Below are 26,979 nucleotides of genomic sequence, written 5' to 3'. Positions count from 1 at the left end.
GGACAGGAGGTTTAATATCTCCAGCCCTCCTAGTTTGAAGCTCCACCAATACCATGTGGATAGGTCCCTATTATGTTTTAACATCTCCAATCCCCGAAAGCCGGGAAATTGGGAAGTGTCATGGAGTAATCAAACCATGACCTTTTCGCATAGAGCAGATAGAATGCCTACAGATACAGAGCTTATACGCCACATAGCCAGTAGAGGAAAATCTTTCCGATATAGGTATACCTTAGGAAATAGGATTACGAGAGTTGGAGAGGTATCACCAGGATACTGTGCACATATCATACAACCTGATACGTGTACTAAGCAGATGGAAGAATTAGGGTTAGGAGATTTCACATGGAAGGTGTGTAATATGGTTATGTCCTACTCCGTCCCATATGTTCTCCCCGATGATGCATATTTCATATGCGGGAGAAAGGCGTATAAGTGGCTTGCCCCAAACTCTGAAGGATTGTGTTATATTGGAAAAGTACTGCCTGAAGTAATGACTGTATCACATGACAAAATGAAAGACATACACCGTGTTGCCCAAACTCCTTATACTCACACCCATTACGAGCACGTAGTTAAACGGCACCTGATAGAAAGAACAGAGCATCCGGCCTCTGACATGATCCATGAATCCACCGGGATTCAGTTTCTAATCGCGTTAGACATCACTCGCACCGCCAGAGGAGTGTTGAATTATAAATACATATCTGCACTTGCAAATTTGTTAGATAATATCACTGAAATGTATGATGACACGTTTAGGTATACTGGAAGAGAACTTCAAGCTTATAAAACAGAACTAGTACAGCATAGAATGGTTCTTAATTACCTCACAGCAGTGACAGGCGGATATTGTGTCACACTGGCAACGCAGTACGGCGTGAAATGTTGCACATATATTACTAATAGCACCGAGGATCCGGTCGAGGTCATAGACCAAAAGATGGACGATATTCTCCAACTGAAGTGGGAATTTCGCAGGAGACACAATCTCACTCTTGCTGCTGTAGGTAATGAGCTGACTGGTTGGGTGTCATGGTTGAACCCGCGAAATTGGTTCTCTGGTTTAGGAGACTGGGCTCAAGGAGTCATAATGGATGTTGGGAAGTTTCTCCTATGTATCTTAGGTGTTGTCATATCAATTGGTTTGATATTTAGATGCGGTCAGGCTTTAATGAAGTGCAATCGTCGTACTAGGGTAATGAGTCTGAGGAGTGAGGAAACTGTAATTCCAATGGATTTGATTTATGACCCAAATGTAGAAACAATGATGTGATGAAAATGCGATTTCTACGGTCCGTTTCTTTCACCTGTTTTTCCGTTTCCTCCAAGGTAAAAAGACCCACTTGGACGAGGAATTTGATGAGCCGATATACAGACAACAGATGGATTAAAGAAGAAGTTTTGACAACCTGATACACAGATTTTTGATGAACTATGCCATGGATCCCCAGTTTCCCTAGAAATTTTAAAATTACGCTAGCCCAACACTTTTGTAAATCTATGGACATTGACAGCTTTTGCTCGCACCTTATGGGCAAAAGCACAAAGAAGACTGCAACCAACAGACACCAAACAAGACCTCAATCGACGAATGTACATTTACCTGACATAGAATACCACCGCATTTACCGTAATTATGTCTTTTCTTCATTTCTACAACCCTCAGGTAATGACACACATAGTCGATAGGGAATACAGGCACAGATATCAGCAATCACATATCTCCCCCATTCATGTATCATCAACTAAAATGTGCTCCCCCATTTTGTTACAACCAAAGCCGAAAAGAGCTTGGTAAAGTTTGACAGCCCATCCACAGACCCGTACCACGGGATAAGAAGGAATTCAAATGTATACTTCGCAATACCTCGAAGCTTGATTTAAAACACGTACGGCACGATGATACATGACCCCCAAGCACGGATTCATACACACATGCTTCTGCTATCTCACTAGGTCATATCCTTTTTTTCCTACCTTCTCCTCTCCTCCCCTACCCAACCATGTAAATGTATTAACCCCTGACATATATTTTTCTCCTTTTGAAATGTTTTAGGAAGTGGCAGTTATTGTTGACTGCCAAAGGGTGGACTGTCAAAGTCAGAAAAATATCTCTATGCACACTACCATATTTGCACCTCACACAGGTCCGTGCTGCGCATGCGTACGCTCTCCCGTACGTGCGCATACTCACAGTCGCGGGCACCCGCAGGCGCACGGTATGCGTATTTACGGTAGAGTTTATGTGATCGTAGCGTGCGACTCAATCGTTACATATTTTCACTATATAATGTATTTTGTAGATCATGGTCCCTTTGATAGATTCTGAAATTTTGGTTAATATAGAATGTTCCTGAACAGAGAAATCCCTCTTTGTTTGATACGAAGGGTCAGACAGGAGTAATACAGTGGTGTTTAGTACCCATCGGAAGAGTATTTAATTAGCAATATTCCGGTGTTGGTTTGAAGCAGATTAATCGCTCGTGCGAATAGTTATGGACATAAGAAGTTTATGAACATTTACTGTATTTGCACTTACTTATCCATGCGGCGGGAAACCCAGTTTCCCTCCCACCTGAGCTGTTGGAAATAGTCACGGCCCACCTGTATGAATCAACCTATGACCTTTTGTTATAATGCGAGGAGGAATTCCTGTGTCCAATGAACAATGAGATTGTAGGGACCATTGAATTGTATTGTGTGTGGGGCATAAATAGACAAGCCGATCACATCCAGCTCTCACTCTTCAACGGTTATCATTGCTGAAAATCGGGAGCTGGATGTCCAGAGGCGCATGCGATCGTTTCCTTTGTGCGTAAGTTTTCTCCGCAACCATATTGATCTTCTTGTTATTGTGGGCCAATTTCTCTCTCTCTCTCTCTCTTCTCCTCTTTCTCTCTTATTTTCCCTTAAAAACGTAATTGTATTGTATTGTATTTCCTGTGTAGTTATCTGGTTAGGTAGTCTATGTTATATTGTAGTGTATGATTTGTATTTGTGTTAATTCTTATGCAAGTATATCATTCATAATATATATATATTAGGCGTTGGACCCTAAGCCCAGGTATCTGTGTATTTCTTATAGTGCTAAGTATTCTCAGAGCGTCGGTGACGCTCAGCTTTTAAGTTAATAAGGTTACACTAGGTTGCATCTACACCCTATTTCTACACAAAGGTTTTACTGCATAATATACTGTTTATGGTTTAGATACAAAGGTTTAACATTGTTAGCGTTCAGCGCCGCTGGTGATCTCCTCGTGGTCCCGAGCGTCCGCTACGCTATAGCGAATCATTACGTTAGTCAGCAGCCAATAGCGTGCCTGCCTGTGATCTCTTGGCCGTGAGCGAACGTGACGCTTGAGCGTCTCGACTACGGCTAAGCGATTGCCACGCAACGAGCGTACCCTTACGGTACTCCATACGTGAATAGCGTACAGTGTTCTTAGACCTCACAAAGGGTTTTATATAAGATAAATATTCAGCTTTATCAAAGTGGAAGCTGATAATACACCAGTCAATCATTCCGGGTTTGAAAAATTAGTTAGGAGCTGATTGGCTGGTGCGTCATCACCTTCCAACCATACATTTGATATTGAAGATTTAAACCAATCTCTCTTTGCTAACTATCCCCCTAAAGGTGAGTACACATGGTGAGATTTCTCCTTTTGATTTTGACTATATAGTTGCGCACTCCCGCGGGGTCGGTATCACAAGGCTAGATAGACTGTGCAGGCAAGTCAATCACGACTATTTAGTGTACTACTGTATCTAGTACAAAGTGTAGTCAAAATTGGCACAAAGTCAAAATCGAAAGTACAGATAGTCAAAATATGTGCTTCTGCGCTCTGGGGGAGTTAAAGGAAAATCGCAAAGTCAAAATCAGGCATAGCAAGGATCTCACCGTGTGTACGCACCTTAAGTGTAGCGCTTATTGTAAGCTATCTCCAGCATGCAGATCTAAAGGGCAATAGGGCAGGACCTTTCCTGGGGATTTAAGTTGCTAAGATGGGAGGGGTGTACTGAATGAAGCACTTGATTGGATAGCCCCAATTGCTGGCCAATGGTATGCTCCATTCAGCTTCCAAGTCTACAACTCCAATGAATTAGAATAGGTGGTATTTAGTTTGCCGGCTGTTGGGATCCCGGTGCACAGTATACCGGCGTCAGAATCCCGACACACTAACACTTTTTCTCCCTCTTGGGTGTCCACGACCCCCCTGGCGTAGCGCGCCACCGTGTTCGCAGCATGGCAAGCGCAGCAAGCCCGCAAGGGGCCCATTTGCGTTCGCCCAGCTGTTGGTATGCCGGCAGTCGGGATTCCAGCGCCGGTATGCTGGCCGTCGGGAGCCCAGCCGCCGGCATACCATACTACACCCATTAGAACTGCCATTACCTGGTAGTGTTTCATTTCCATTAGGGGATGCTTGAATTATGTGTGGGCAGAGCCGGCCTTAGGTATAGGCAAACTAGGCAAATGCCTAGGGCATTTGGTATGCTTAGGGGCACCAGCAGCTTCTGCTGATTAAAATTATATGCGGCATGCCTATATTCTGTGTGTGACTGCGGCTGTATCTGCATAAGAAATGCTACGTTGCAGTGTATTGCTGGAAATCACTGTAATGTAGCATTTCGTATGCAGATACAGCCACAGTCGTACACAGTATATAGGCATGCTGCATATCATTTTAATCAGCAGAAGCTGCTTGTGCATCCTAGCCACATAATAATGCAAGTAAGATGCATTTTCATAAACAAAAGGCGCCCGACGTTAGCAGAGCTGCCAGCTGACTCATGCCAGGCATCTCCTTCAGAACTAGCGGCGGTGCTAGGGGGCACCAGCCAAAATCTTGCCTAGGGCATCATATTGGTTAGGGCCGGCTCTGTGTGTGGGACCCGTGTGCAGATTTTATTTTATTTAAACATTGCTCCAAATGAATGTATAACTACAATTCTCTGCCAAGGTTACTGCATAAAACTCTTGTTGATTCGTGCTCATTTTACCTGCTGTAAAGTGGACATTACTATATTATTATTGAAGAGTTGCTGGGGTTTTTTCCTAATTATTCTGACTTGGATCAAAATAAAAATACAATATACGTCCCAAAGAACAGCTCTGAGCTACTGCAAGAATCTAGTATCTTTTTTGCAGTGAAAATGGTTGCATGCTCTTCCACAAAGCATGAAATCCCCAGGAAGGCATTCTCTCCACCCCTTCAGCTACTTTTAGGTCATTTTACTGCTCAACTACATGTAACTAAAGCTCAGGATTCTGCACTGAGCCTAATTTGTGCTCTATAAATAAAGCGCACTGTGTGTACACGATAGATGCGCTATAGAGAAATATAACCATGGCATGATATTACTACTTACCATGCCCAGGCTACCACTCTATACAGTTCAATCAAACCAATATTTATGCTCTCTCTGTATACAAAAACTCTTTGACTGGGTCACATGGTCCCACTGTAGACTTTTCCCATTTCTGTCTGACTGCAACAATATACAAAGCTGAACTTAACCTCATGTATCACACTCCTATCTCCCTGCATATAGTCCGGTTGCAAGAATACCCTCTTACCACTTGTCTGAGCATTAATATCCAGTCTAATTTAATCAATGTGAATGTCCACAAGGGCAAAGTGCTATGATGTTTATTAACAAAGCAACAGCTGACTTTGCAGAAACAATATGGAGCCATCCATGTCTTCTCTGTCTTAACTACTGTAATTGTGTTTCTGGTGTGGGGTGTATTTCAGGTGGTCCATTCCTTACTTGGTGCTGACCAACAGAAGATAAATGAAACATAGCTACAGTTCCTTACTGATCCAAGGAATCTGCATGAACTAGGGGTTTCTGCCTTTTGTATGTCATCCTGTGTAACCAGTTAGCGTATATCATCATGAAAATAAGAATTTACTCACCGGTAATTCTATTTCTCGTAGTCCGTAGTGGATGCTGGGTACTCCGTAAGGACCATGGGGAATAGACGGGCTCCGCAGGAGACTGGGCACTCTAAAAGAAAGATTAGGTACTATCTGGTGTGCACTGGCTCCTCCCTCTATGCCCCTCCTCCAGACCTCAGTTAGGGAAACTGTGCCCGGAAGAGCTGACACTACAAGGAAAGGATTTGGAATCCAGGGTAAGACTCATACCAGCCACACCAATCACACCGTACAACTTGTGATAACTATACCCAGTTAACAGTATGAACAACAAATGAGCCTCATTAACAGATGTCTCATAACAAAACCCTTTAGTTAAGCAATAACTATATACACGTATTGCAGAGAGTCCGCACTTGGGACGGGCTCCCAGCATCCACAACGGACTACGAGAAATAGAATTACCGGTGAGTAAATTCTTATTTTCTCTGACGTCCTAGTGGATGCTGGGTACTCCGTAAGGACCATGGGGATTATACCAAAGCTCCCAAACGGGCGGGAGAGTGCGGATGACTCTGCAGCACCGCATGAGTAAACTCAAGGTCCTCCTCAGCCAGGGTATCAAACTTGTAGAATTTTGCAAACGTGTTTGACCCCGACCAGGTGGCCGCTCGGCAAGTCGTAATGCCGAGACCCCTTGGGCAGCCGCCCAAGAAGAGCCCCCTTCCTCGTGGAATGGGCTTTTACTGATTTAGGATGCAGCAGTCCAGCCGCAGAATGTGCAAGTTGAATCGTGCTACAGATCCAGCGAGCAATAGTCTGCTTAGAAGCAGGAGCACCCAGCTTGTTGGGTGCATGCAGGATAACAGCGAGTCAGTATGTCTGACTGTAGCCGTCCTGGAACATAGATTTTCAGGGCCCGGACTACATCCAGCAACTTGGAGGCCTCCAAGTCCCGAGTAGCCGCAGGCACCACAATAGGTTGGTTCAAATGAAACGCTGATACCACCTTAGGGAGAAATTGGGGACGAATCCTCAATTCTGCCCTGTCCCTATGGAAGATCAGATAAGGGCTTTCACATGACAAAGCCGCCAATTCTGACACACGCCTAGCCGAAGCCAAATATATATGACCACTTTCCACGTGAGATACTTGAACTCCACGTTCTAAAGTGGCTCAAAACAATGTGATTTTAGGCAAACCAACACTACGTTGAGATCCCAAGGTGCCACTGGAGGCACAAAAGGGGCTGAATATGCAGCACTCCCTTAACAACGTCTGAACTTCAGGCAGCGTCTTTCCAAGCCTTTAACAGCGTAGGAATCACTTCATCTGGAACGCCCTTTTCCGTTAGGATCCGGCGTTCAACCGCCAAGCCTTCAAACGCAGCCGCGGTAAGTCTTGGAACAGACAGGGCCCCTGCAGTAACAGGTCCTGTCTGAGAGACAGAGGCCATGGGTCCTCCGAGATCATTTCTTGTAGTTCTGGGTACCAAGTTCTTCTTGGCCAATCCGGAACTACGAGTATAGTTCTTACTCCTCTCTTACTTACTATCCTCAGTACCTTGGGTATGAGAGGAAGAGGAGGGAACACATAAACCGACTGGTACACCCACGGTGTCACTAGTGCGTCCACAGCTATCGCCTGAGGGTCTCTTGACCTGGCGCAATACTTTTTTAGCTTTTTGTTGAGGCGGGACGCCATCATGTCCACCTGTGGCCGTTCCCAACGGTTCACAATCTGCGTGAAGACTTCTGGATGAAGTCCCCACTCTCCCGGGTGGAGGTCGTGCTTGCTGAGGAAGTCTGCTTCCTAGTTTTCCACACCCGGAATGAACACTGCTGACAGTGTTAGCACGTGATACTCCGCCCATCGGAGAATCCTTGTGGCTTCTGCCAACGCCATCCTGCTTCTTGTGCCGCCTTGTCGGCTTACATGGGTGACAGCCGTGATGTTGTCTGACTGAATCAGCACCGGCTGGTTTTGAAGCAGGGGTTCTGCTTGCCTTAGGGCATTGTAAATGGCCCTTAGGTCCAGAATATTTATGTGTAGGGAAGTCTCCTGACTCGACCATTGTCCTCGGAAATTTCTTCCCTGAGTGACTGCTCCCCAACCTCGGAGGCTTGCATCCGTGGTCACCAGGACCCAGTCCTGAATGCCAAATCTGCGGCCCTCGAGAAGATGAGCACTCTGCAGCCACCACAGCAGAGACACCCTGGCCCTCGGGGACAGGGTGATCAGCCGATGCATCTGAAGATGCGATCCTCACTTGTCTAACAGGTACCACTGAAAGTTCCTTGCATGGAACCTGCCGAAGGGAATTGCTTCGTAAGAAGCTACCATCTTTTCCAGGACTCGCGTGCAATGATGCACCGACACCTGTTTTGGTTTCAGTAGGTCTCTGACCAGAGATGACAACTCCTTGGCCTTCTCCTCCGGGAGAAACACCTTCTTCTGTTCTGTGTCCAGAAACATGCCCAATATCAGCAGACGCGTCGTAGGAACCAACTGCGACTTTGGGATATTCCGAATCCAGCCGTGCTGTTGTAGCACTTCCTGAGATAGTGCTACTTCGATCAACAACTGCTCCTTGGACCTCGCCTTTATAAGGAGATCGTCTAAGTACGGGATAATTATAACTCCCTTCTTTCGAAGGAGTATCATCATTTTGGCCATTACCTTGGAATACACCCTCGGTGCCGTGGACAGACCAAACGGCAACGTCTGGAATTGGTAATGTCAGTTCTGTACCACAACCTTGAGGTACTCCTGGTGAGGTGGGTAAATGGGGACATGTAGGTAAGCATCCATGATGTCCAGTGATACCATGTAATCCCCCTCTTCCAGGCTTGCAATAACCGCCCTTAGCGATTCCATTTTGAACTTGAACTTCCTTATATAAGTGTTTAAGGATTTCAAATTTAGAATGGGTCTCACCGAACCGTCTGGTTTCGGTACCACAAACATTGAGGAATAGTAACCCCGTCCCTGTTGAAGGAGGGGAACTTTTATTTTCACCTGCTGGAGGTACAGCTTGTGAATTGCCACCAGTACTACCTCCCAGTCCTGGGGAGTAGCTGGCAAGGCTGATTTGAGGTAACGGCGAGGGGGAGACGCCTCGAATTCCAGCTTGTATCCCTGAGATACCACTTGTAGAACCCAGAGATCCACCTGTGAGCGAACCCACTGGTCGCTGAAGTTCCGGAGACGCGCCCCCACCGCACCTGGCTCCGTCTGTTGAGCCCCAGCGTCATGCGGTGGACTTAGTAGAAGCAGAGGAGGATTTTTGTTCCTGGGAACTGGCTGTCTGGTGCAGCTTTTTCCCTCTCCCCCTGCCTCTGGGCACCTTTGATCCGCTTGCCTTTCTGAGGCCGAAAGGACTGTACCTGATAGTACGGTGCTTTCTTAGGTTGTGAGGGAGCCTGAGGTAAAAATTTCGATTTCCCAGCTGTTGCTGTGGATACGAGGTCCGAGAGACCATCCCCAAACAATTCCTCACCCTTATAAGGCAAAACCTCCATGTGCCTTTTAGAATCAGCATCACCTGTCCACTGCCGGGTCCATAATACCCTCCTGGCAGAAATGGACATTGCATTAATTCTAGATGCCAGCCGGCAAATATCCCTCTGTGCATCCCTCATATATAATACAACGTCTTTAATATGCTCTATGGTTAGCAAAATAGTATCCCTGTCGAGGGTATCAATATTATCTGACAGGGAATCAGACCACGCTGCAGCAGCACTACACATCCATGCTGAAGCAATTGCAGGTCTCAGTATAGTACCTGAGTGTGTATATACAGACTTCAGGATAGCTTCCTGCTTTCTATCAGCAGGCTCCTTGAAGGCGGCCATATCCTGAGACGGCAGTGCCACCTTTTTTGACAAGCGTGTGAGCGCCTTATCCACCCTAGGAGATATCTACCAACGTGACCTATCCTCTGGCGGGAAAGGGTACGCCATCAGTAACTTTTTAAAAATTACCAGTTTCTTATCGAGGGAACCCCACGCTTCTTCACACACTTCATTCAACTCATCTGATGAGGGAAAAAACACTGGCTGCTTTTTCTCCCCAAACATAATACCCTTTTTAGTGGTACCTGGGTTAATGTCAGAAATGTGTAACACATTTTTCATTGCCATAATCATGCAACGGATGCCCCTTGTGGATTGTGTATATGTTTCATCCTTGTCGACACTGGAGTCAGACTCCGTGTCGACATCTGTGTCTGCCATCTGAGGTAGCGGGCGTTTGTGAGCCCCTGATGGTCTTTGAGACGCCTGGGCAGGCACGGGCTGAGAAGCCGGCTGTCCCACGGCTGTTACGTCATCCAGCCTTTTATGTAAGGAGTTGACACTGTCGGTTAATACCTTCCACATATCCATCCACTCTGGTGTCGACCCCGCAGGGGGTGACATCACACTTATCGGCACCTGCTCCGCCTCCACGTAACCCTCCTCATCAAACATGTCGACACAGCCGTACCGACACACCGCACACACACAGGGAATGCTCTGACTGAGGACAGGACCCCACAAAGTCCTTTGGGGAGACAGAGAGAGAGTATGCCAGCACACACCACAGCGCTATATAATCAGGGATTTACACTAACACAAAGTGATTTTTCCCTATAGCTGCTTTACATATACAGTTTGCGCCTAAATTTAGTGCCCCCCCTCTCTTTTTTACCCTTTGAGCCTGGAAATTGCAGGGAAGAGCCTGGGGAGCTGTCTTCCAGCGGAGCTGTGAAGAGGAAATGGCGCCAGTGTGCTGAGGGAGATAGCCCCGCCCTCTTCTCGGCGGACTTCTCCCGCTCTTATATTTATATTATGGCGGGGGATTTTTGCACATATATAGTTTATTAGACTATATTATGTGCTGTTCGCCATGTAAGCTACTCTAATTGCAGCCCAGGGCGCCCCCCCCCCCCAGCGCCCTGCACCCATCAGTGACCGGAGTATGTGGTGTGCATAGGGAGCAATGGCGCACAGCTGCAGTGCTGTGCGCTACCTTAATGAAGACCGGAGTCTTCAGCCGCCGATTTCCAGGATGTTCTTCTTGCTTCTGGCTCTGCAAGGGGGACGGCGGCGCGGCTCCGGGACCGGACGACCGAGGCTGGGCCTGTGTTCAATCCCTCTGGAGCTAATGGTGTCCAGTAGCCTAGAAGCCCAAGCTAGCTGCAAGCAGATAGGTTCGCTTCTCTCCCCTAAGTCCCACGTAGCAGTGAGTCTGTTGCCAGCAGATCTCACTGAAAATAAAAAACCTAACAAATACTTTCTTTACTAGAAGCTCAGGAGAGCCCCTAGTGTGCAACCAGCTCGAGCCGGGCACAGATTCTAACTGAGGTCTGGAGGAGGGGCATAGAGGGAGGAGCCAGTGCACACCAGATAGTACCTAATCTTTCTTTTAGAGTGCCCAGTCTCCTGCGGAGCCCGTCTATTCCCCATGGTCCTTACGGAGTACCCAGCATCCACTAGGACGTCAGGGAAATATGTATTAAAGATAAAATGACATTAAAATATCTTATCTCCCTTAAACAGCCTGATGGTCCACAGGGCCAGATCTTGCATTTGTGGTGCTTACCCAACCGATGACAGATTGCAGCATAGCAGGGATAGGATATTCTTGTAGCTGGAAGAGTTCTGACGGCTCACAGTCCAAAGTAAATCTGTTACTATCATTGTTAAACTCCACGGGACATACAAAGTGATTGTACCCAGACATGAAGTAGGATAGCTAGAGAGGGGATAAACACACATATTACCAGGCAGCAGAAAGGGAGAATAACATTGGGATACTCGAGTAGGTAAGGGTCAGTAAACCTCACTAAAGAAAGATCTACACAGCCAGTGCCTGAACCGGTATCCCAGCACTGTGCCCTTGCTCATACCAAAACGAACATCCCATCAGTATTATAGTTTTAAATTCCTATTATTTTACATGTAAAATATCCAGAATATCCAGATTGTCTCAAAAACCTCTCTGTTGTGTGACATCATGGGCAACATCAACTGCACATAAAATACAGACTTTTTGGCCCAAATGTATTATGCCTTAAAAAGTGATAAAGTGGAGTGTGTTAAAGTATCAGCCAATCCGCTCCTGTCCGTCATTTTTCTAAACACATCCTGTAACATGGCAGTTAGGAAGATGTTTGGCTGGTATTTTATCTCTCTTCACTTTATCACTTAAGGCTTAATACATTTGGGCCATCTTGCAGCAGCAATCAAAACAGTGTTTTCCCGCATGGCTGCAAAGCGCATTTTACGTTTTATTTAATATGCATCATTTTGTAACCAAGGGAGACCTTGCTAAGTCACAAAAGCCTCTAAAAGGTTTTTCTGATTTGAAGCTTATGAGAACAAATGTAAACGTGATGTAATCATAACCGACAAGTCAGTTACCATGAGATCTATTTGTGTGGATGCAGGAAGCCTTCTGGCTAAAACACAGTCATTTCTCCCTTCACTTCTGCTAGCGCTCTCCTCCTTTTACAGTACGGTCATGAGCTAATTCTTTTAGGGTCAGGGAATAAACTCTGTGATAAGACAAAGAAACTGGAATGAACACATGTATAAGCCTTGCAAAAGGTAAAGACACATACAGCAGCTTAAAGTGTTCATCTCTATTCTGAAGGAAAACTTCCCAGGCAGTGAGTTTTATAATATCACTAGTGTCTGTCCGCGGCTTACTCATGTGGAAATCTGTTATTGCTTAGCGGAACTTATTTTACAATGACAGTAGTGGTATCTAATATTGTGATGCATATTTTATATTGTACAAATTGATCACAAAATGTCCTATTTGCAGTTTTTCCTTTAGGGCAGTGTTTCCCAACCGCGGTCCTCAAGGCACACTAACAGTCCTGGTTTTAGTGATATCCAGGCTTGAACACAAGTGACTTAATTAGTACCTCAGTTATTTTGATTTAACCATCTGTGCTGAAGCCTGGATATCACTAAAACCTGCTCTGTTGGTGTGCCTTGAGGACCGTGGTTGGGAATGCTTGCTTTAGGGATTAACACAAAAAGATGCTTGGGGCTACTAACTCGTGACCAAGCCATGTAAGATGCCCATGGGAGAAGCAGCTGGTCCTGAGATCTATGTCTCCTACCCTGAGTGTTTTTTAGGGGGCGCAATATATGTATATTTTATACATACAGTACTAGTCAAAAGTTTGGACACACTTCATTCAATGGTTTTTAGTTATTTTTGTTATTTTCTACATTGTAGATTAATACTTAAGACATCAAAACTATGAAAGAACACATATGGAATTATGTTGTCTACAAAAAAGTGTTAAACAAATCAAAATATGTTTTATATTTTACATTCCTCAAAGTAGCCCCCTTTTTCTTTGATGACAGCTTTGCACACTCTTGGCATTCTCACAATCAGCTTCAAGAGGTAGTCTCTCCTGGAATGGTTCTCCAATAGTCTTGAAGGAGTTCCCAGAGGTGCTGAGCACTTGTTGGCTGCTTTTCCTTCACTCTGCGGTCCAACTCATCCCAAACCATCTCAATTGGGTTTAGGTCGGGTGATTGTGGAGGCCAGGTCATCTGACGCAGCACTCCATCACTTTCCTTCTTGGTCAAGTAGCCCTTACATAGCCTGGAGGTGTGTTTGGGGTCATTGTCTTGTCGAAAAACAAATGATGGTCCCAGTAAGCGCAATCCAGATGGGATGGCATGGTAATGCAGAATGCTGTGGTAGGCATGCTGGTTAAGTGTGCCTTGAATTTTCAATAAATCACCAACAGTGTCACCAGCAAAGCACCACCACACCATCACACCTCCTCCTCCATGCTTCACAGTGGGAAGCACACATGCAGAAACCATCCGCTCACCTTCTCTGCATGTTACAGAGACACGGCGGTTAAAACCAAAAATCTCAAATTTGGACTCATCAGACTAAAGTACAGATTTCCACTGGTCTAATGTCCATTCCTTGTGTTTCTTGGCCCAAACAATTCTCTTCTTCTTGTTGATCATCCTCAGTAGTGGCTTTTTCGCAGCAATTCAATCATGAAGGCCTGATTCACACAGTCTCCTCTGAACAGTTGATGTTGAGATTTGTCTGCTACTTGAACTCTGAAGAATTTATGTGGGCTTTAATCTGAGGTGCTGTTAAGTAGCGGTTTCTGAGGCTGGTATCGCTAATAAACTTATCCTCTGTAGCAGAGGTTACTCTTGGTCTTCCTTTCCTGGAGTGGTCCTCATGAGAGCCAGTTTCATCATAGCGTTTAATAGTTTTTTCAACTGCACTTGAGGATAAATTCAAAGTTCTTGAAATTTTCTGTATGGACTGACCTTCATGTCTTAAAGTAATGATGGACTGTTATTTTTTCTTTGCTGAGTTGAGTGGTTTGTGCCATAATATGGATTACAACAGTAGTTAAATAGGGGTGTCCACTGTGTACTAACCCTACCTCTGCACAACACCACACAATAAGAAGGCAAGTAATTCCACAGATTGACTCTTGACAAGGCACACCTGTTAATTCAAAACCGTTCCAGGAGATTACCTCATGAAGCGGATTGAGAGAATGCCAAGAATTGTGCAAAGCTGTCAACAAAGCAAAAATAAGAATTTACTCACCGGTAATTCTATTTCTCGTAGTCCGTAGTGGATGCTGGGAACTCCGTAAGGACCATGGGGAATAGACGGGCTCCGCAGGAGACTGGGCACTCTAAAAGAAAGATTAGGTACTATCTGGTGTGCACTGGCTCCTCCCTCTATGCCCCTCCTCCAGACCTCAGTTAAGGAAACTGTGCCCGGAAGAGCTGACACAACAAGGAAAGGATTTGGAATCCAGGGTAAGACTCATACCAGCCACACCAATCACACCGTACAACTCGTGATAACTATACCCAGTTAACAGTATGAACAACAACTGAGCCTCAGTAACAGATGGCTCATAACAATAACCCTTTAGTTTAGCAATAACTATATACATGTATTGCAGAGAGTCCGCACTTGGGACGGGCGCCCAGCATCCACTACGGACTACGAGAAAATAAGAATTTACTTACCGATAATTCTATTTCTCATAGTCCGTAGTGGATGCTGGGACTCCGTCAGGACCATGGGGAATAGCGGGCTCCGCAGGAGACAGGGCACATCTAAATAAAGCTTTTAGGATCACATGGTGCGTTCTGGCTCCTCCCCCTATGACCCTCCTCCAAGCCTCAGTTAGGTACTGTGCCCGGACGAGCGTACACAATAAGGAAGGATCTTGAATCCCGGGTAAGACTCATACCAGCCACACCAATCACACCGTACAACTTGTGATCTGAACCCAGATAACAAAAAACGAAGTAGCCTCTGAAAAGATGGCTCACAACAATAGTAATAACCCGATCTTTGTAACAATAACTATGTACAAGTATTGCAGACAATCCGCACTTGGGATGGGCGCCCAGCATCCACTACGGACTATGAGAAATAGAATTATCGGTAAGTAAATTCTTATTTTCTCCAACGTCCTAGTGGATGCTGGGACTTCGTCAGGACCATGGGGATTATACCAAAGCTCCCAAACGGGCGGGAGAGTGCGGATGACTCTGCAGCACCGAATGAGAGAACTCCAGGTCCTCCTTAGCCAGAGTATCAAATTTGTAAAATTTTACAAACGTGTTCTCCCCTGACCACGTAGCTGCTCGGCAAAGTTGTAATGCCGAGACCCCTCGGGCAGCCGCCCAAGATGAGCCCACTTTCCTTGTGGAGTGGGCCTTTACAGATTTAGGCTGTGGCAGGCCTGCCACAGAATGTGCAAGTTGGATTGTGCTACAGATCCAACGTGCAATCGTCTGTTTAGACGCAGGAGCACCCATCTTGTTGGGTGCATACAATATAAACAACGAGTCAGATTTTCTGACTCCAGCTGTCCTTGAAATATATATTTTTAATGCTCTGACAACGTCCAGTAACTTGGAGTCCTCCAAGTCGCTAGTAGCCGCAGGCACCACAATAGGCTGGTTCAAGTGAAAAGCCGAAACCACCTTAGGGAGAAAATGAGGACGTGTCCGCAGTTCTGCCCTGTCCGAATGGAAAATCAGATATGGGCTTTTGTATGATAAAGCCGCCAACTCTGAAACTCTCCTGGCTGAAGCCAGGGCCAATAGCATGGTTACCTTCCATGTAAGGTATTTTAAATCTACCGATTTTAGAGGCTCAAACCAATGAGATTTGAGAAAATTCAAAACTACGTTCAAATCCCACGGTGCCACTGGAGGCACTATTGGGGGTTGTATATGTAGTACACCTTTGACAAAAGTTTGTACTTCAGGCACTGATGCCAATTCCTTCTGGAAGAAGATTGATAAGGCCGAAATTTGAACTTTAATGGACCCCAATTTTAGGCCCATAGACAATCCTGCTTGCAGGAAATGTAAGAATCGACCCAACTGAAATTCTTCCGTTGGAGCCTTCTTGGCCTCACACCACGCAACATATTTTCGCCAAATGCGGTGATAATGTTGTACAGTCACTTCCTTTCTAGCCTTAATCAAGGTAGGAATAACTTCCTCTGGAATGCCCTTTTCTTTTAGAATCCGGCGTTCAACCGCCATGCCGTCAAACGCAGACGCGGTAAGTCTTGGAACATACAAGGTCCCTGCTGAAGCAGATCCCTTCTTAGAGGTAGAGGCCATGGATCCTCCGTGAGCATCTCTTGAAGTTCCGGATACCAAGTTCTTCTTGGCCAGTCCGGAGCCACCAGTATTGTTCTTACTCCTCTTTTCCGTATAATTCTCAGTACCTTTGGTATGAGAGGCAGAGGAGGGAACACATACACTGACTGGTACACCCACGGTGTTACCAGAGCGTCCACAGCTATTGCCTGAGGGTCTCTTGACCTGGCGCAATATCTGTCCAATTTTTTGTTGAGGCGAGACGCCATCATGTCCACCTTTGGTCTTTCCCAACGGTTCACAATCATGTGGAAGACTTCTGGATGAAGTCCCCACTCTCCCGGGTGAAGGTCGTGTCTGCTGAGGAAGTCTGCTTCCCAGTTGTCCACTCCCGGGATGAACACTGCTGACAGTGCTATGACATGATTCTCCGCCCAGCGCAGAATCCTTGCAGCTTCTGTCATTGCTCTTCTGCTTCTCGTGCCGCCTTGTCGGTTTACGTGGGCGACTGCCGTGATGTTGTCCGACTGGATCAACACCGGCTGACCCTGAAGCAGCGATTTTGCCAGGCTTAGAGCATTGTAGATCGCTCTTAGCTCCAGTATATTTATGTGAAGGGACGTCTCCAGGTTTGACCACACGCCCTGGAAGTTTCTTCCCTGTGTGACTGCTCCCCAGCCTCGTAGGCTGGCATCCGTAGTCACCAGGACCCAGTCCTGTATGCCGAATCTGCGGCCCTCTAACAGATGGGCACTCTGCAACCACCACAGGAGAGACAACCTTGTTCTTGGTGACAGTGTTATCCGCTGATGCATGTGCAGATGCGATCCGGACCATTTGTCCAGCAGATCCCACTGAAATGTCCGTGCATGGAATCTGCCGAATGGAATCGCTTCGTAAGAAGCCACCATCTTTCCCAGGACTCTTGTGCATTGATGTACTGACACAGTTCCTGGTTTTAGGAGGTTCCTGACAAGTTCGGATAACTCCCTTGCTTTCTCCTCCGGGAGAAACACCTTTTTCTGAACCGTGTCCAGAATCATTCCCAGGAACAGCAGACGAGTTGTCGGGGTCAATTGAGATTTTGGAAGATTCAGAATCCACCCGTGTTGCTGAAGCACTACCTGGGTTAGTGCTACACCGACTTCCAGCTGTTCTCTGGACTTTGCCCTTATCAGGAGATCGTCCAAGTAAGGGATAATTAATACGCCTTTTCTTCGTAGAATAACCATCATTTCGGTCATTACCTTGGTAAAGACCCGAGGGGCCGTGGACAAACCAAACGGCAGCGTTTGAAACTGATAATGACAGTCTTGTATCACGAACCTGAGATACCCTTGGTGTGAGGGGTAAATTGGGACATGCAGATAAGCATCCTTTATGTCCAGGGACACCATGAAGTCCCCTTCTTCCAGATTCGCTATCACTGCTCTGAGTGACTCCATCTTGAACTTGAATTTCTGTATGTACAGGTTCAAGGATTTCAGGTTTAGAATAGGTCTTACCGAACCGTCCGGCTTCGGTACCACAAATAGTGTGGAATAATACCCCTTTCCCTGTTGTAGGAGGGGTACCTTGACTATCACCTGCTGAGAATACAGCTTGTGAATGGCTTCCAAAACCGACGTCCTTTCTGAGGGAGACGTTGGTAAAGCAGACTTTAGGAACCGGCGAGGGGGAGACCTTTCGAACTCCAACATGTAACCCTGAGATATTATCTGCAGGATCCACGGGTCCACTTGTGAGCGAGCCCACTGATTGCTGAAAATCTTGAGTCGACCCCCCACCGCTCCTGAGTCCGCTTGTAAAGCCCCAGCGTCATGCTGATGGCTTTGTAGAACCCGGGGCGGGCTTCTGGTCCTGGGCAGGGGCTGCTTGCTGCCCTCTCTTACCCTTTCCTCTGCCTCGCGGCAGATAAGACTGTCCTTTTGGTCGCTTGTTTTTATAGGAGCGAAAGGACTGCGGCTGAAAAGACGGTGTCTTTTTCTGTTGGGAGGGGGTCTGAGGTAAAAAAGTGGATTTGCCGGCAGTTGCCGTGGCCACCAGGTCCGAAAGACCGACCCCAAATAATTCCTCTCCTTTATATGGCAATACTTCCATATGCCTTTTGGAATCCGCATCACCTGACCACTGTCGCGTCCATAAACTTCTTCTGGCAGATATGGACATCGCGCTTACTCTTGATGCTAGAGTACAAATATCCCTCTGAGCATCTCGCATATAAAGAAAAGCATCCTTTAATTGCTCTAGAGTCAATAAAATACTGTCCCTATCCAGGGTATCAATATCTTCAGTCAGAGAATCCAACCACACTACCCCAGCACTGCACATCCAGGCTGAGGCTACTGCCGGTCGCAGTATAACACCAGTATGTGTGTATATACTCTTCAGTGTAGTTTCCAGCCTCCTATCTGCTGGATCCTTGAGGGCGGCCGTATCAGGAGACGGCAACGCCACTTGCTTTGATAAACGTGTGAGCGCCTTATCCACCCTAGGGGGTGTTTCCCAGCGCGCCCTAACCTCTGGTGGGAAAGGGTATAATGCCAATAACTTCTTGGAAATTAGCAGTTTTCTATCTGGGTTAACCCACGCTTCGTCACACACGTCATTCAATTCCTCTGATTCTGGAAAAGCTACAGGTAGTTTTTTCACCCCCCACATAATACCCCTTTTTGAGGTACCAGCAGTATCAGAGATCTGCAAAGCCTCCTTCATTGCCGTGATCATATAACGTGTGGCCCTATTGGAAAATACGTTTGTTTCTTCACCGTCGACACTAGATTCATCTGTGTCGGTACCCGTGTCGACTGACTGAGGTAAAAGACGTTTTACAGCCCCTGACGGTGTCTGAGACGCCTGAGCCGGTACTAACTGGTTTTCCGGCCGTCTCATTTCGTCAACTGACTTTTGTAATGTGCTAACATTATCACGTAATTCCATAACTAAAGCCATCCATTCCGGTGTCGACTCCCTAGGGGGTGACATCACCATTACCGGCAATTGCTCTGCCTCCACACCAACATCGTCCTCATACATGTCGACACACACGTACCGACACACAGCAGCCACACAGGGAATGCTCTAATCGAAGACAGGACCCTCTTAGCCCTTTGGGGAGACAGAGGGAGAGTTTGCCAGCACACACCAAAAGCGCTATAAATGTATATAAACAACCCTAGAAGGTGTTGTTTTTGATATAAGCGCTTTTAATATATCAATATCGCCAAATTATGCCCCCCTTCTCTTTGTTACCCTGTTTCTGTAGTGCAGTGCAGGGGAGAGTCCTGGGAGCCTTCCTCACCAGCGGAGCTGAGCAGGAAAATGGCGCTGAGTGCTGAGGAGAATAAGCTCCGCCCCTTTTTCGGCGGGCTTTTCTCCCGGGTTTTAAGAAAACTGGCCTGGGTTAAATACATACATATAGCCTTAATGGCTATATGTGATGTATTTATTTTGCCACTAAAGGTATTTAATATTGCTGCCCAGGGCGCCCCCAGCAGCGCCCTGCACCCTCCGTGACTGAATCAGTGAGACGTGTAGCAACAATGGCGCACAGCTGCAGTGCTGTGCGCTACCTTCATGAAGACTGAGGAGTCTTCTGCCGCCTGCTTTCCGGACCTCCGTCTTCAGCGTCTGTAAGGGGGATCGGCGGCGCGGCTCCGGGACGAACCCCAGGAGGACCTGTGTTCCGACTCCCTCTGGAGCTAAGTGTCCAGTAGCCTAAGACTCCAATCCATCCTGCACGCAGGTGAGTTGGAAATCTCTCCCCTAAGTCCCTCGATGCAGTGATCCTGTTGCCAGCAGGATTCACTGAGATTTAAACCTAAAAAAACTTTTTCTAAGCAGCTCTTTAGGAGAGCCACCTAGATTGCACCCTTCTCGGACGGGCACAAAAACCTAACTGAGGCTTGGAGGAGGGTCATAGGGGGAGGAGCCAGTACGCACCATGTGATCCTAAAAGCTTTATTTAGATGTGCCCTGTCTCCTGTGGAGCCCGCTATTCCCCATGGTCCTGACGGAGTCCCAGCATCCACTAGGACGTTAGAGAAATGTAATTACCGGTGAGTAAATTCTTATTTTCTCTGACGTCCTAGTGGATGCTGGGAACTCCGTAAGGACCATGGGGATTATACCAAAGCTCCCAAACGGGCGGGAGAGTGCGGATGACTCTGCAGCACCGAATGAGCAAAGGCAAGGTCCTCCTCAGCCAGGGTATCAAACTTGTAGAACTTAGCAAATGTGTTTGAACCCGACCAAGTAGCAGCTCGGCAAAGCTGTAAAGCAGAGCCGCCCAAGAAGAGCCCACCTTCCTTGTGGAATGGGCTTTCACTGATTTAGGATGCGGCAATCCTGCCGCAGAATGAGCTTGCTGAATCGTGTTACAGATCCAGCGCGCAATAGTTTGCTTTGAAGCAGGAGCACCCAGCTTGTTGGGTGCATGCAGGATAAACAGCGAGTCAGTTTTCCTGACTCCAGCCGTCCTGGCTACATAGATTTTCAAAGCCCTGACTACATCTAGTAACTTGGAGTCCTCCAAGTCCCGAGTAGCCGCAGGCACCACAATAGGTTGGTTCAAATGAAACGCTGATACCACCTTAGGGAGAAATTGGGGACGGGTCCTCAATTCTGCCCTGTCCATATGGAAGATCAGATAAGGGCTTTTACAAGACAAAGCCGCCAATTCTGACACACGCCTAGCCGAAGCTAAGGCCAATAGCATGACCACTTTCCACGTGAGATATTTTAGCTCCACGGTCTTAAGTGGCTCAAACCAGTGGGATTTCAGGAAACCCAACACAACGTTAAGATCCCAAGGTGCCACTGGAGGCACAAAAGGGGGCTGAATATGCAGCACTCCCTTAACAAACGTCTGAACTTCAGGCAGTGAAGCCAGTTCTTTTTGAAAGAAAATAGATAGGGCCGAAATCTGGACCTTTATGGATCCTAATTTTAGGCCCATAGTCACTCCTGACTGTAGGAAGTTCAGGAATCGACCCAGCTGGAATTCCTCTGTAGGGGCCTTCCTGGCCTCACACCAAACAACATATTTTCGCCATATACGGTGATAATGTTGTGCTGCCACGTCTTTCCTAGCCTTTATCAGCGTAGGAATCACTTAATCTGGAATGCCCTTTTCCGTTAGGATCCGGCGTTCAACCGCAGCCGCGGTAAGTCTTGAAACAGACAGGGCCCCTGCTGTAACAGGTCCTGTCTGAGAGGCAGAGGCCATGGTTCCTCTGAGATCATTTCTTGTAGTTCTGGGTACCAAGCTCTTCTTGGCCAATCCGGAACGATGAGTATAGTTCTTACTCCTCTCTTTCTTACTATCCTCAGTACCTTGGGTATGAGAGGAAGAGGAGGGAACACATAAACCGACTGGTACACCCACGGTGTCACTAGTGCGTCCACAGCTATCGCCTGAGGGTCCCTTGACCTGCCGCAATATTTTTTTAGCTTTTTGTTGAGGCGGGACGCCATCATGTCCACCTGTGGCCATTCCCAACGGTTTACAATCTGCGTGAAGACTTCTGGATGAAGTCCCCACTCTCCCAGGTGTAGGTCGTGCCTGCTGAGGAAGTCTGCTTCCCAGTTGTCCACTCCCGGAATGAACACTGCTGACAGTGCTAGCACGTGATTTTCTGCCCATCGGAGAATCCTTGTGGCTTCTGCCATCGCCATCCTGCTTCTTGTGCCGCCCTGTCGGTTTACATGGGCGACCGCCGTGATGTTGTCTGATTGAATCAGCACTGGTTGGTTCTGAAGCAGGGGCTCTGCTTGACTCAGGGCGTTGTAAATGGCCCTTAGTTCCAGTATATTTATGTGTAGTGAAGTCTCCTGACTTGACCACAGTCCCTGGAAGTTCCTTCCCTGAGTGACTGCCCCCCATCCTCGGAGGCTTGCATCCGTGGTCACCAGGACCCAAGTCCTGTATGCCGAATCTGCGGCCCTCGAGAAGATGAGCACTCTGCAGCCACCACAGCAGAGACACCCTGGCCCTTGGGGACAGGGTGATCAACCGATGCATCTGAAGATGCAATCCGTACCATTTGTCTAACAGATCCCACTGAAAGATCCTTGCATGGAACCTGCCGAAGAGAATTGCTTCGTAAGAAGCCACCATCTTTCCCAGGACTCGCGTGCAGTGATGCACCGACACCTGTTTTGGTTTCAGGAGGTCCCTGACCAGAGATGACAATTCCTGGGCCTTCTCCACCGGGAGAAACACCTTCTTCTGTTCTGTGTCCAGAAACATGCCCAGGAAGAGCAGACGCGTCGCAGGAATCAGCTGCGACTTTGGGATATTCAGAATCCAGCCGTGCTGTAGCAACACTTCCCGAGAAAGTGCTACGCTGACTAACAACTGCTCTCTGGACCTCGCCTTTATAAGGAGATCGTCCAAGTACGGGATAATTATAACTCCCTTCTTCCAAAGGAGTATCATCATTTCGGCCATTACCTTGGTAAATACTCTCGGTGCCGTGGACAGACCAAACGGCAACGTCTGGAATTGGTAATGACAATCCTGTACCACAAACCTGAGGTACTCCTGGTGAGGTGGGTAAATGGGGACATGCAAGTAAGCATCCTTGATGTCCAGCGACACCATAAAATCCCCCTCTTCCAGGCTTGCAATAACCGCCCTGAGCAATTCCATTTTGAACTTGAACTTCCTTATATAAGTGTTTAAGGATTTTAAATTTAGAATGGGTCTCACCGAACCGTCTGGTTTCGGTACCACAAACATTGTGGAATAGTAACCCCGTCCCTGTTGAAGGAGGGGAACCTTGATTATCACCTGCTGGAGGTACAGCTTGTGAATTGCCGCCAGTACTACCTCCCTTTCCCTGGGAGCAGCTGGCAAGGCTGATTTGAGGTAACAGCGAGGGGGAGTCGCCTCGAACTCCAGCTTGTATCCCTGAGATACAATTTGAACAGCCCAGAGATCCACTTGTGAGCGAACCCACTGGTTGCTGAAGTTTCGGAGACGCGCCCCCACCGCACCCGGCTCCGCCTGTGGAGCCCCAGCGTCATGCGGTGGACTTAGAGGAAGCGGGGGAGGATTTTTGTTCCTGGGAACTGGCTGCCTGGTGCAGCTTCTTTCCTCTACCCCTGCCTCTGGGCAGAAACAATGCGCCTCTGATCCGCTTGCCTTTCTGAGGCCGAAAGGACTGTACATGATAATACGGTGCTTTCTTAGGCTGTGAGGGAACCTGAAGTAAAAAAGTTGACTTCCCGGCTGTTGCCGTGGATACGAGGTCCGAGAGACCGTCCCCAAACAATTTCTCACCCTTATAAGGCAAAACCTCCATGTGTCTTTTAGAATCAGCATCACCTGTCCACTGCCGAGTCCATAATACTCTCCTGGCAGAAAAGGACATTGCATTAATTCTAGATGCCAGCAGGCAAATGTCCCTCTGTGCATCCCGCATATATAAGACGATGTCTTTTATATGTTCTATGGTTAGCAAAATAGTATCCCTGTCGAGGGAATCAATGTTGTCTGACAGGGTATCAGACCATGCGGCTGCAGCACTACACATCCATGCTGAAGCAATAGCAGGTCTCAGTATAGTACCGGAGTGTGTATACACAGACTTCAGGATAGCTTTCTATCCGCAGGCTCCTTTAAGGCGGCCGTATCCTGAGACGGCAGTGCCACCTTTTTTGATAAGCGTGTGAGCGCTTTGTCCACCCTAGGGGATGTTTCCCAACGTAACCTATGCGTTGGCGGGAAAGGGTACGCCATCAGTAACCTCTTAGAAATCACTAGTTTCTTATCGGGGGAACTCCACGCTTCCTCACACAATTCATTTAATTAATCGGATGGGGGAAAAGTCACTGGCTGCTTTTTCTCCCCAAACATAATACCCTTCTTGGTAGTAACTGGGTTAATATCAGAAATGTGCAATACATTTTTCATTGCAGTAATCATGCATCGGATGGCTTTAGTAGACTGTGCATTTGTCTCATCCTCATCTAAAGTGGAGTCAGACTCCGTGTCGACATCTGTGTCTACCATCTGAGCTAGCCGGCGTTTATGAGCCCCTGATGGCCTCTGAGACGCCTGGGCAGGCGCGGGTTGAGATCCCGGCTGTCCCAAGGCTGCTGCGTCATCGAACCTTTTATGTAAGGAGTTGACACTGTCTGTTAAGACCTTCCACATATCCATCCAATCCGGAGTCGGCCCGGTCGGGGGCGACACCACACTTATCTGCCCTTGCTCCGCCTCCACGTAACCCTCCTCATCAAACATGTCGACACAGCCGTACCGACACACCGCACACACACAGGGAATGCTCTGACTGAGGACAGGACCCCACAAAGTCCTTTGGGGAGACAGAGAGAGAGTATGCCAGCACACACCACAGCGCTATATAACACAGGGATTTTCACTATAATGAGTGATTTTTCCCAATAGCTGCTTAATATATATTATTTGCGCCTAAATTTATGTGCCCCCCCCTCTCTTTTTTACCCTTCTTGTATCAGGAATACTGCAGGGGAGAGCCTGGGGAGCTGCTTCCAGCGGAGCTGTGAAGGAAAAATGGCGCTGGTGTGCTGAGGAAGAAGGCCCCGCCCCCTCAGCGGCGGGCTTCTCCCTGCAGTTTCTGACTGAAAAATGGCGGGGGTTTTACACATATACAGTCACAGACTGTATTATGTGTATTTTTATGCCAAAAGGTATTTTATTGCTGCCCAGGGCGCCCCCCCCCAGCGCCCTGCACCCTACAGTGACCGGAGTGTGTGGTGTGCAGTGGGAGCAATGGCGCACAGCTGCAGTGCTGTGCGCTACCTTAATGAAGACCGGAGTCTCCTGCCGCCGATTTCATCTCCTTCTCTTCGGTCTTCTGGCTCTGCAAGGGGGACGGCGGCGCGGCTTCGGGAACGGAGGATCGAGGTCAGGCCCTGTGTTCGAACCCTCTGGAGCTAATAGTGTCCAGTAGCCTAAGAAGCACAAGCTAGCTGCACGCAGGTAGGTTTGCTTCTCTCCCCTCAGTCCCACGTAGCAGTGAGTCTGTTGCCAGCAGATCTCACTGAAAATAAAAAACCTAAGAAATACTTTCTTTTCTAGCAAGCTCAGGAGAGCCCACTAGGTGCATCCAGCTCTGGCCGGGCACAGATTCTAACTGAGGCCTGGAGGAGGGGCATAGAGGGAGGAGCCAGTGCACACCAGATAGTACCTAATCTTTCTTTTAGAGTGCCCAGTTTCCTGCGGAGCTCGTCTATTCCCCATGGTCCTTACGGAGTTCCCAGCATCCACTAGGACGTCAGAGAAAGGGGGCTACTTTGAGGAATCTAAAATATAAAACATATTTTGATTTGTTTAACACTTTTTTGTTTACAACATAATTCCATATGTGTTCTTTCATAGTTTTGATGTCTTCAGTATTCGGTACTGTATATACACATACAAAAGAAGTGAGTCGCTACCCAGATTCTCATGCACAAAACAGAAATTGTATATTTATTTCTTACATGACCAGGGTGTATCTCACAAAGCCAGAGCGGATCTCAACATTTCAGTCCCAATTAGGACCATCCTCAGTAGGCACAGATATGTAAACTACCATTTATATACATCTTGCAGGATGTAATGGAGTCCGAGATCGCCGGAGGTGCGGGATGCCGGATGATCTTAAAGGGGCAATCACTTACAAGGTAACAATGAGATTGGCTGGCATCCCGCACCTCTGGCGATTTTGGACTCCATTACATCCCACCGAAAGTCAATTTGTACTTGAGTGTCAAGCATCTGTTTTTTCCTTTATTGCTCTTCTCCCTAATGTCACATCAAGTTCATACATACCTCAGTTTCTTTCTAGGTCACTAAGCTATACAAAAGCACATAATAACTTTGTCATCAGGTGGCAGAAAACAATATCTAAGCATACAAGTAAAAAATTATATATATATATATATATATATATATATATATATATATATATAATGCAGAATTATATAATGCAGAATATTATGCAGATTGATTATAACATGTATAATCTATATAGATAAGTGAATGAATGGGGAACATTGAAAGAAGACTGAAATACTGTGGTCTTGTACCAGAAACATTAATCCCTTTAACACTAACTTAACGATATATGAATGGATGTGAATTATAGAATGTACAAGATATAATAAAATGTAATATTTCTAACAGTACTGCCCAGTGAAAAAGGAGGCGACGTGTCTAAATGCCTGTATGCGTTGATAGCGACCAGCTGATTACTGCCCTAAAACGTCCCAGCTCTTGTTCCCCCATGTGCGCAGCACATGAATTGTAGAGAAAGAACACAACTACCTTACTAATCCTGAATAGACCACAAGATGGGAGAAGAGGGAAATACCAGCATTTGGTAGAAGGACTGAGAAGCTGGCACACAGACACTAAGAAATATAAGCAGCTGTCACATTTGGACGGTAGAATGTAGGTCTCTCTTAAGAGTTAATTTTTCAACTC

General features: G+C 47.0%; 1 protein-coding gene across 1 annotated transcript in view; it reads right to left on the bottom strand.

Annotated features, from left to right (window-relative positions):
• CDS2 (CDP-diacylglycerol synthase 2) overlaps positions 1-26,979 on the bottom strand; it is a 155,507-nt gene that overhangs the window by 19,275 nt on the left and 109,253 nt on the right. Inside the window, exon 10 of the mRNA XM_063932058.1 lies at positions 11,473-11,625. Coding sequence (XP_063788128.1) covers positions 11,473-11,625 — 153 coding nt within the window. The remainder of the gene's footprint in view (positions 1-11,472; positions 11,626-26,979) is intronic.

Source organism: Pseudophryne corroboree, chromosome 6 (assembly GCF_028390025.1).
Source record: "Pseudophryne corroboree isolate aPseCor3 chromosome 6, aPseCor3.hap2, whole genome shotgun sequence".
Classification (NCBI taxonomy): Eukaryota; Metazoa; Chordata; class Amphibia; order Anura; family Myobatrachidae; genus Pseudophryne; species Pseudophryne corroboree.
The sequence above is the reverse complement of the archived record's forward strand: the minus strand, read 5'-3'. Positions and strand labels throughout refer to the sequence as shown.